This window comes from Antedon bifida, chromosome 4 (genome assembly GCF_963402885.1).
Source record: "Antedon bifida chromosome 4, ecAntBifi1.1, whole genome shotgun sequence".
NCBI classification, from domain to species: domain Eukaryota; kingdom Metazoa; phylum Echinodermata; class Crinoidea; order Comatulida; family Antedonidae; genus Antedon; species Antedon bifida.
In genome coordinates this window covers 14432857-14444771 of record NC_136229.1, presented here as the reverse complement: position 1 = coordinate 14444771, position 11915 = coordinate 14432857, and the positions used below count along the sequence as shown (strand labels likewise).

The 11915-nt window shown below is 33.9% G+C and overlaps 1 protein-coding gene across 3 annotated transcripts in view; it reads right to left on the bottom strand.

Moving 5' to 3' along the window:
• Positions 1-11915, bottom strand: part of LOC144840154 (uncharacterized) — a 38830-nt gene that overhangs the window by 3089 nt on the left and 23826 nt on the right. For all 3 annotated transcript variants that reach the window (XM_078695856.1, XM_078695857.1, XM_078695858.1), the window contains exons 3-10: positions 9477-9611; positions 9102-9307; positions 8904-9006; positions 7226-8138; positions 6440-7015; positions 1748-1986; positions 986-1105; positions 486-620 (exon numbers count right to left, since the gene is read on the bottom strand). In XM_078695856.1, coding sequence (XP_078551982.1) covers positions 486-620; positions 986-1105; positions 1748-1986; positions 6440-7015; positions 7226-8138; positions 8904-9006; positions 9102-9307; positions 9477-9611 — 2427 coding nt within the window. The remainder of the gene's footprint in view (positions 1-485; positions 621-985; positions 1106-1747; positions 1987-6439; positions 7016-7225; positions 8139-8903; positions 9007-9101; positions 9308-9476; positions 9612-11915) is intronic.

The window sequence follows — 11915 nt, the reverse complement described above, 5'->3', positions numbered from 1 at the left end:
ACAAATATGAATTGTTTGTTTGTTGTTTAAACCAATGAGATTAGCTAAAGGGCGGACTTAAATGTTATCACAGTTAGAAAAGTGATTCGTCATGGAGACGGCTAACAATGCAAACATTTGGTATGCACGTCTGTGTGTGTTGAGTGTATCAATGCCTGAACATATTATAAACGATCCTTGTTAAATAAAAAAAAACTTCACTGTACTGTGATTTATGTTATTATTTTAGATTATTATCTATATATAAATAATTATTTGAACAAATATGGCAGCTATTTTACTAGACAACCTCCTGTTGCATTCACTTTGCTTTCAGGATTTCGGCCTCAAAATTGCAGATATACAGGAAATCTAACGTTATTGTACTATTTTAAGAATGGTTTTTAAAAATATTTTATTAGGTATTTATTTTAGAAATACCTTGTGTATCCATACAATAAAAATATGTAGACTGTGAACTATAACCAAAAGTCATTTGTTATTACCTGTGACCAGACCTGTTATGCAGACTGCAAATAAGTTGCCATAGTTCATTACCAGATACTTCCGTTAGATAATCTGTACGCAGTTCCCAATCAACAGCATGGGCTAATTCTTCTGTTGCCATGTTGTTACAATTCCTAGAATAAAAATATTTTAAAATAAACTTACTGTAGCTATGTATAATAATCAATAGTAAACATATTATAAATTGTACCACAGAGTTAAACAGCTTTGTTTGTACATGATTAATATCAGTTTAAGGTTTACATCCCATTCGAAGGATGGGAGACAATGGGAGTATAAGCATCATTCCTATATAGAAAAGACAGGTTGTGTGCTTGATGTGTGCAATATCAGTCTTGTGGTTGACATTACATTAATGTAATGAAATCTCATTCTTGGCCACCACGTAAAGTTACATTTTACTGTTGGTACACCACATACAGTATATTGTAACATAATATAGTAATTACTTTATTTCAAAATATAAATAGTGACTTACTTATCTCTTAAATCTGGTGTTTGGGCAACTAATCGTGAACACTGCGATATGACCCATACATCACAATCTTGTTGACTTTGTACTTCATCAACTTTTGGTCCATAAAGCATCATAGAAGTCCTAAAGAAAATAAATTAAAAAAGAATAATTCATATTAAGGTACTAAATAATAATTCAAAAGAATTCATTTACAGAAAAGTTATAATAACTATTAACTTATCATATTGTTATATATACTGGATTAAATGTATACGCAAGTTAATGATAGGTGAAACACTGATTTTATTATTATTAATATTCAGCATTCTAAGTGTTAGTCACTAAAACACAAGTATTGCAAGATATATTTATTTCTTTGGCAATTCGGCTCCAAGAAGAAGACAAATTAGTTAGAATTAGTAATATTATTACTATAAAGTATAGAATTATTGATGGAAATACTTCTGTTAATGTACAAGGCCTGAAATTGAATATTTTATTGCCAAGGAATCATTAATATCAGTAATTATTTGCCTTTATACATTCATTAAGTGAAAAAATCCCCAAAACTTTAAATGAGTAAAATATACAAAATGAGTTGCTGACACACAGAATCTATTGTCAGAAAATTGGTAGAGTTTCATCTGAGCTTATTTGCCTAATGGAAAATATGCTATAGATATGTAATAGTTTAGATATTTATAGGACTAATGCTCAATGTAAATTAAAGGCGTTAAAACATTGTTCTGAGATTTCTATCTATGTCAATGCAATAATGTATACCTAAGTATTGCTTCTTTCACTGTAGGTCTATTCTGTGATTCCTTGGCAAACATTTCCTGTAGAAGATCAGTGAAAGTTTTGGAATATCCTCTTGGCACAACCCTCCAGTCTGACATTAAACATGGATTGATCATATTTGGTGTAGACTGAGGTGCATGCATTTCTTGTTTCATCAGACTGAATATCAATCTTCCAAAGTTATAGATATCTGAGCTTTCATAAACTTGGCTTAACATTATCTGAGAAAACAGAAAAATTAATAACTTGATTGGTCACAACCTATCACCCTAGGTTGCCTCCATTACGGGCTATTATTGAGAAACATATGCCTATTCTACAGTCCACAGAACGTCTCAGGACTGTTTTTCCGGAACCACCCATTATTGCATTTCGTAGACCTCCCAACCTTTGTGATATATTAGTCAGATCCAAATTTAAGAGTGAAATTAACTCTAAATTAACTGGATAAATTCCAACTTTAATACGCAACGGTTTTTTAAATAATATTGTGTATATGTAAATCAATTGTGTAGTTTAGCACTGTGTAAATTATAGAAACAGTGCTCATATTCGGAACATGATCTCACAATCGCGTCGAGCATAGCTCATTGGCGAAAGTTCCGTATTTTTTAGTTGTATGAAAAAATGTCTCTGGCGGGATTAGAACCTGCGACCTCTCGCTTACAGGGCGAGTATCATACCACAGACCCATATATGGTATTATCACAGATTTTCACCCACCAGATACATTCTTTCATACAACAAACGCCCTCACAACCAGTGGAGGCCTAACTAGTCAGAATAAATTCCAAAGGTTTTTTAAATAATATTGTGTATATGTAAATCAATTGTATTGCGTAGCACTGTGTAAATTATATATAAATCATACTGTCAAATTAAAAAAAAACAGTGCTCATATTTGGAACATGATCTCATAATCGCGTCGAGCATAGCTTATTGGCGAAAGTTTCGTATTTTTTAGTTTTTTTATTTTATTTTATTTTATATTCAATTTCCAAGTAACATACAAAAATCATAAACAAGGTACGGCATCATTCAACAAAACAGAACAAAAGTACTATCAGCACCTGCGGGTAACCAAAAGTGGATCAGTTCAAAAGAACTGCACTGTCGAGTGGCTTTCCCAACTAATAGTACGAAAAACGCAATAGACATAAAAACACAGAGATAGTCTAGATGAATTCGATATCAGTAATACATTTTTTCAAATCCCTTCTAAACCCCCCAAAGTTAAACAGGGCTTTGTTACGAACTTCATGCGGGATACATTCCCATATTCGAGGGAAATTAACAAACAGGGAGTATTTAAATGCATTAGTTCTAGCATACATGTGTTTAAAGGTGAGGGACTCTGGATACCGAGAATTAATTGTAAGGTATTCAAATATATCAAAATCAATTAAATTATGCAAACACTTAACTACAAAAATTATACTATGAAATTTCATTCTTTGAACCATATCTGGTAAATTTAGTATCTTAAGCCTGTCAGTGAAATCGCCTTCAACACACAGTTTAGTAACCCGTTCTAATGACTTGTTAATAGCTATATTATGTTGTTTTTGATGTGGATCCCACACAGGAGCACCATATTCAATAACAGGTCGACATAGTGCATTAAAAAGTCGTAGTAAAATTTCGGTGTCATTGAAACCTACAAACCGTTTGATAAACCCAAGCATTCTCATAGATTTTATCGATACATCATTAATGTGAGCAGACCATGTTAAATCACGTGAGAAGTTAATACCAAGATATTTATGTGAATTAACAGCTTCAAGGGGATTGGATTCGATTGTATAAATAAAATGAGGGATATAATTACGTTTCCTAGTTATGTGCATGACTTTACACTTCTTTGCATTTAATTTCATTTTATTATCCTCACACCATTTGGAAAATTTGCAAAGATCCTGTTGTAAGGTAAGTGCATCATGACGACTGAATACAGGTTTATAAATTACTGTATCATCTGCATACTGCTTCATAACAGAAGAGGTATTTTAGGTAGGTCATAAACAAAGAGATTAAATAGAAGCGGGCCTAACACAGATCCCTGAGGAACACCCGAGCCCACTCTATCCCAATCAGAATGCTCCTTATTAAGAACAACACGTTGGAATCTGTCACTGAGAAAGGAGTGAAGACACTTTAGGAGAGATCCACATACTCCCATGTTGTGCAGTTTCTTGATTACTAAATTATGGGGAACACGGTCAAAGGCCTTCTCCCAATCAAGGAATATTGCATCTATTACAGGAGGTTGTCTAACATCCATTGTTTGTGACCAATCATGATATAACGCTGAGGCCTGTGTAATACACGATCTACCTGGATAAAACCTGTGTTGCGTGGGACTTATAAATCCAAAAAATTGAAGATGAAAAAGAATGTTATCTGCTATAATACGTTCAAAAACCTTACCTATAATAGAACATAGCGATATGGGTCGATAATTATTAACATCGTTACGATTACCTGACTTAAAAATAGGAGTGACATTCGCGAGTTTCCAATCTTTTGGTACAAAGCCATCCGTTAAGAACTTGTTAAACATTTTGCACAACACAGGGGCAATAATTGGAGCTGACATGGATAACATTTTAGGTGTAATCCCGTCTGGTCCAGGGGATTTGTTGGGTTTCAAGGACAATAGAGCCTCGAAAATAGTTTTTTTAGTAATATTAATGTTATTAAGGGGAACATGGTTGAAATATGATTGATCTCAGATATAATGTGCAGAGTAATGTCATCAAACAACTAGATAGAGCCATTATGTTGTTAAATAAGGCAACTCAAATAGGTCCAGATATGTGTTTGTTGTACCGGTACAGCTAATCAATGAGCGAGCCAGTGTACTACACCGTACTACAGCAGCTGGTTTGGCGTGAAATGCAAATCACGGCTTGATCCGGAATTCCTTAGTTCCGATGGCACAAATACATCAAAAAACATCTAAAATTCACGAAATTGGACCACAGATCAAACATAAATACCATCAAGAATGTTCACAAGTGAAATAATAACGACTGGATACATCCAAAACACCATAGCAAAGTCAAATTCACTTGGAAAAACTGAATTCCAAACACACTGAGGAGCACGATTAAAAACACGTCCGTGTCGTTCGAGTGCCGGTGTGTTCTATTCCCTTGTATGAACAAATGTCAGGATTCGAACCTGCGATCTCTCGCTTACAGGGCGAGTATCATACCACTAGACCAAAGAGCCAAATATGGTATTATCACAGATATATATAATATATATATAAACACATCAGGCAAAGAACATTAATTCTAAACCGCCCTGTGACATACTGAAATTTATTTAATTAAAAAATTTATTCTCGGCGTGGTACGGCGGAACAGCACTAGTCCCTCAATTGTACGCATGCGCACCAGAGATCAAATTGATACGCCCTCATCTATTCAGTATAAACACAACGGAAATTTAATTAATTAATTTGAAACGATAAAGATGAGGAAATCTGTGAGAATGAGAAAAAGTCGCCACAACCGAGATTCGAACTCGGACCATCTGCTTGATATGCAGCTGTCCTAACCATTAGACCACTGGGGCTTTTATGGTATTGTTCAAACTCGATTGGATAGCGACTCTTTAAAATTCTTGGCGTGGTACGGCGGAACAGCACTAGTCCCTAAATTGTACGCACGCGCACCAGAGATCAAATTGATACGCCCTCATCTATTCAGTATAAACAGAACAGGCAAAGAACATTAATTCTAAACCGCCCAGTGATATACTGAAATTTAATTAATTAATTTGAAACCTAAAATAGCTATTTAATTATAAATCACATCATGCCCATTTTGGTGGGTGTTAGTAATCTGGTTGTATTTCATTGAATAATTAATATTTCTGCTAATTTTCAACAGCATTTGAAAGAAGACATGTGTACCTTTCCAACATGTATTATTTGCCAACAAATATTAATCTACTAATTAAAAAATGACATTTAAAAATGGTCAATTTTGAACTTTAATGTGCTGTGTGTGTGTGACCTCAACCTGTAGGCATGCAACTGAATACCCTCTAGAGACAACGTGACTTCACGGTGGTACAAGTGAGAAAATTCTTCCGCAGTCTGTTGATTCGTGTCAACCAATCAAAGGGCGAGAATCCAAAACCGTAAGCCCTAGACTCTCTTTTCCCAGACGTTTTTTGGGTCCAGCAGCTGGGACCTATAAATTATAGTCAAGTTTACAAATTCCCAAAACTGTCGGCCTTAGAACTATAGCAACCGCGATGATAAAGCTTCTTAATGAGTATGTCCTCTTGGGACATTGCTGGCTAAAGCTGCGGCGCGACAAATATACTACTGTAGATGTTTAACATTTAGTTTTAGTTTGTATCTGTATGCACCTTGACATTTTTTTATATTAGTGTGCAATATAAGTGCAATATAAATGGTGTATGTATGTATGCATGTTGCGTCTTGAAATGTTTTGATAAGGCCCACTACAAAATAATGGTGTATGTATGTATGTTTCAAAAGCTTTCAATTTTTGTTTTATCGATAATAAGCCCTATGTTTTTTAATGTACTGTACTTTTAAAGTTGTTGTTTTGAAAAAGAATAACTATACCTATCATGATTCCGCAGTAATAAACAATAACAAATTACACTACATAATTTTACCATGAAATTTACCTTTCTTTCCCATGTTTTTGGTGGACCTTCTTTCTCCCACTTTTTTAGCTCTGGTGTCCAAGCCAGTGGGTTACCTGCACCAATTTGACTTCTATTAGTAAATTGAATGGGCTGTCCATTTTGTTCCGTTAACTTCATTGCCATTCGAAAACCACCAAGTACTACTTGTAAACTTTCAGTTATGTAAATGCAATCTGGTTTGATATCTCTATGTGCAATATCATGATCTCCGAGATGTGACAGGGCTTTTAAAATCTGCAGAAGCACCTGTTGAAAGAATGTCTCGCAGAGTGCAAATGCTATGGAAGGATTCTGGTTCTGGACTTTCATTAGCTTGCACAATGTCATAAGATATTCAGGCATTAATGCCATCGTTGCCCTCTGATCTCTCAAATTACTGAGGTTTGGATCAAGATATCGTAGAGGCAATTCAAAGTAGTGAAGTACAGTAACAAGATTTGAATGTGCAGGAACGTTTAAAAGCACTTCTCGTTCATTCTTTACTGCATTGAAAGAGTTTTTAGAAGCATTACCAAGAAAATTTATATTTGGTACATCTGGCTGGATTGGCATTACCTAGAAAAAAAAATTTATATGAGCAACAACAAAAAAAGCAGAAAAGAAAATCTCTGCAATTAAATATAAATAAGATGCATTTTGTAGAGTGTAAGTAACAACTTGTGTACCTACAGAAAGAAATTGGTACTTTACTATTAAATGCTTTTGCACAGCAACAATAAGTCAATTAAATCAATGAATGGTATTACTAAAATATAGAATACAAACCTTCATTATATATTTTTTATCCTGATGAAGAATTTCAAATGCTACAGATATATGTCGAGTTAAAAGATAATTGACTGTTTTGGTAAATTGTGATTTCTGTACAAGTTTATACTGATGACCCATAGTCCAAACCTGTCCTGGTCTGTCTAAACGGCAAGTGCGCCATTTTTTAAAGTTACACTTAACATTATTCAAATGATCTAATAGTTTCTTTTGATTTTGCTGTAGAGTCACAGAAGATATATCTGCCAATGTGTTGCTCATTATTGGGAATAAACTAGTGTCCCTTTCATTAAACATTTTTCCAATTTCAGAAATTGCTTTAATAAGCTGTAATCCAAAGTCTGGATGTTTTATTGCACTGGCTATGTTTCGTGGAGTTCGTGCATGATCAAAAGTAACACCTGACAGATTGTTCATAGGTGTTTGCATACTTGCCCTTTGACCTGAGATAGCATTTTCAAGTTGCTTATTTCTTTGTTCAAGATTACATAAAGCTTGTTTTGTCAGAGCAAGCTCACTTTTCACACGTTGTATTGAGTTGTCCTCTATACTTGCAGTTGATAATGAACTATCTTCAAAATATCTTTTTTCTGCAACCTTTTCAATCTTAGATTTGAGGGCATCTTTCTCAGATTCTGCCATAGCTAACTTTAATTGAAGATCATCAATGATTCCTTTTGCATCCTGACTTGCTAGTTGCATTGCATACACATAATTTCCAGGTGAACCGCCCTCTTTTGGTTTATTTAAGTTTGATTTTTCTGATGGAGAGGGGGGTGCTGAAAATGTCTTGTGAACTGGTTGATTTCTTGAAGATATTGTGGGAAATATTTCCCTGGTGTCTCCAAATACAGGATCTGTTCTCGTTGGGACATCGCCCACACTCACTCCATATCGCTTTTTATCGGGCCTAACAAATACAAACATTTCAAAATTATTATAATTGATGAATATAATGAAAGTACAGGCAAAAAAATTATCATTATTTGACCATAAGAATGTTATGTTTTGTACAGCTGCAGGATGCAAACTGATAAAATAAATTGCTATGAATAAATACAGAAATATATAGGTCACAACACAATAGACTCATTGTGCTATTAGTTAACCAGATAATAGACACTACCGACACTGGAAATTTTTCCGTGAGCGGCCACCTCCCGTAAACAGCCACTTCCCTTAACAGCCGCACTTTCAAAAGCCTTCTTCCTATCTAATTAGTGCATTTGGTAACTTCCATAAGCGGCCACCTCCCGTAAATGGCCACTGCCACTTTTGTTACTAAAAATTAGATTTTTTGTATGGTAAATTACCTCCCATAAGCAGCCACTCAAAACATTTGTATTGACTTTTGACAAAAAAATACAATTTTGATATTTATTGTTATTAGTGATATTATTATTTCAAAGCAGTTTTAAAAACATTTCTGTGAAGAACATTCCTTTTTAGATGATGAGAAAACTACACAGATTTTAACCTACAATTTTCATATGATAAAAGCTTTTTAAAATATGTCTGAAAATCATAAATAATACTAAACCACCTCATCATAAACAATAAAATACAATTAGCTGGAGAATTTAGAAGCCCTTTGCATAACGCCGAAAAATACAACAAACATCATATTTGCTAGTTTATTCAGAAAGAATTTCCAACATTAACTATTTGAGCTTACATGATATTATACTTTTTCAATTCCTGATCACTACTGGAATACCCATTTGAAGGTTGTCTTTTCATATTTGGTTGGTATCGAGGATAAGATGCAGGCAGTCGGCCTAAAACAAATATAATAATACAATACAATTATAACAATGAAAATACATACTGCATTTATATGATTTGGTAGCAAACATGACAAATTAGTACAGACCTTTAGATTTTTCTTCAAGTATTTTAGCAAGTTCAAAGTGTTGTCCTGCCTGAGCCTCCTGCTTGGCATTCTTGCCTCCTTTATTTGGAATGGTAACGTCGACATCAAAATCTAAGAGAATTAGACATGCTCTCTCGTGGCCCCTGAATGCAGCAAGGTGAAGAGGAGTATCTCCATTTTGATTTTGGATATTTGGATTAGCATTGCTACAAATAGAAACAGAATGGCATTATAAAATCTACAATATTCATATTAGAATTAAAGTTTTGTGTATCAGAGATTTCAGTGCCTAAAAGCTACTTCAGCATTGTTACAGTTAGTTCAATTACCATAATACTACTCTGTAAAGTTTGAACATAATAAACTGTGTCTTACTGCTCAAGAAGTAACTTCATGCATTTTGTGTGTCCCCTGTCAGCTGCTGCGTGCAGTGCAGTTGACCCCCAGTTGACAGTTTGATTAACATTCGCTGCATACTCAAGAAGTATAGATACAACTGAAGAGTGACCACTAAAAAATGTATAACAACTTGAAATTAGGGTTTGACGTTAAAATTATTTTCAAAGAAAAAGAAAAGAAGAAACCAAGGTTAAGAGAATCATACACCTTTCACATCAAACTTCGTAGTGATACCCTGGAAGAATCCAAGAGAAAATCTGAGGTCGCAGAAAGGAGAAACCCTGGTGGGGGACCCAACTCACATCGACTTAGCAACCCAGATAAGTAAAGTAAAGTAAATACCGCTGTTCTGTGTTTACATTGCGACAATCATTAGAATAATTTTATTCAATATTAGCGGTTACACATGCTCTTTTTCTGCCTTAATAATACTGTATGTGGTTTTATACTAATTCGCATGGGAGGAGTAAGTACAATAAAAGCGCACTTTTCCCTGATAAAAGTACTCTGACAAATTATTAAAAAAACAAATTGTATCAAAAATAAAATTCAGAACTATTTACGGCCATTGAATTTGTTATATACACAAAGTATTTCTTCACTTTGAAATCTGTAAAGAAATGAAAGCAATACTGGATATGGAATTTAAAATATTGCATTTATAGAAATAGGAATTGGTAATTTATAGAAATAATAAGTATTTCTGCTTTTTGGGAGCTTCGTTTTTAATTATGCTCCGAAATAGTGATGTGTATTAGTTCGGTAACCAAGGGGTTTAACCTTGCAATGTTTTCTATAATTTTTTTCATGGATTTGATTTAGATCAGAATTTAGAATTCAGCATTGAGCAATTTCCGTAATTAGCATATTGCGACAATCATTAGAATAATTTTATTCAATACTAGCGGTTACACATGCTCTTTTCTGCCTTAATAATACTGTATGTGGTTTTATACTAATTCGCATGGGAGGAGTAAAGTACAATAAAAGCGCACTTTTCCCTGATAAAAGTATTCTGACAAATTATTAAAAAAACAAATTGTATCAAAAATAAAATTCAGAACTATTTACGGCCATTGAATTTGTTATATACACAAAGTATTTCTTCACTTTGAAATCTGTAAAGAAATGAAAGCAATACTGGATATGGAATTTAAAATATTGCATTTATAGAAATAGGAATTGGTAATTTATAGAAATAATAAGTATTTCTGCTTTGTGGGAGCTTCGTTTTTAATTATGCTCCGAAATAGTGATGTGTATTAGTTCGGTAACCAAGGGGTTTAACCTTGCAATGTTTTCTATAATTTTTTTCATGGATTTGATTTAGATCAGAATTTAGAATTCAGCATTGAGCAATTTCCGTAATTAGCATATTACTGGTTTCATACAAACATGCTACTGTACATCTATGGATTTACTGGACACATTGATGTAATTTTGGTGTCAAATTGTTCACAATATATATGTTTATACTTGGTACTGTATGAAGAGCCCACATCGAAAATATGTACAGGAAAGTGTGGCTTTCCTTATGAAGGAACCTACAAAGTTTTTCCAAATAATCTCACATGCCATATGGGATCCTCTTTTCTGTTCTCTATGAGCCATACTGGCTCTATAATGGAAATGGGTCATATAGGCTGGTCCATACAGGAAAAATTTGCCTGTACACACAGGATTCTAAAATAACCCATATAGTTCCTTAACTCTAAAAAAAAGGGTCGATACTAGCATGAAATTTGGTATGGCAACTCGTATCGAAAATTCGCTACGTTTAAGATTTGAGGCCATTTAAAATTATAATAATGGCAAATGATGCAGAAGTACTACTTTCTATTCATGTTTAATAGAATGCATTTACTCAATACTTTAGGGAGTTATTTAAGAACTAGAACGGCACCCCGAGAGTGCATACCTCCGCCTACTGTCAAATTCTCCTAAATACGATTTCAACAGAAAAAATATATATATATTTTTAGTTTTGTGTCCTAATGCTCTGTGTGATTAGGCTAATTTCACTACAACCATGTGTATGCGAATTTGGTGTAATGGTTATGTAACAAGCCTTTCAACTAACAATACTGTAGTTTCAGTTGACTAACAATAGAACAGCAACGGCAAAAACAAACGAGTGAATTTCAAAAGAAGTAGGTTTTTTAAAACTACTTGTATCAAAAAACCTGTACATTAAATCAAATTATGTTTTAAAATTACAAATCACAACTCTTGCCTCTTGTAAATAAATGAATTTTTTCGACAAGTAGTTCTCGAGAAAATTCAATTTCAGTTTACTTGCTACTTTAAGACTGCTGGCCAACTTTTGAAAATTGTCTCCTATCTTTAACACTAGCAGGTGTGAAGTTAATACAGTAAAGTACTGGTCCAGGATTCGGACCCTGGTCCAGATTGCCT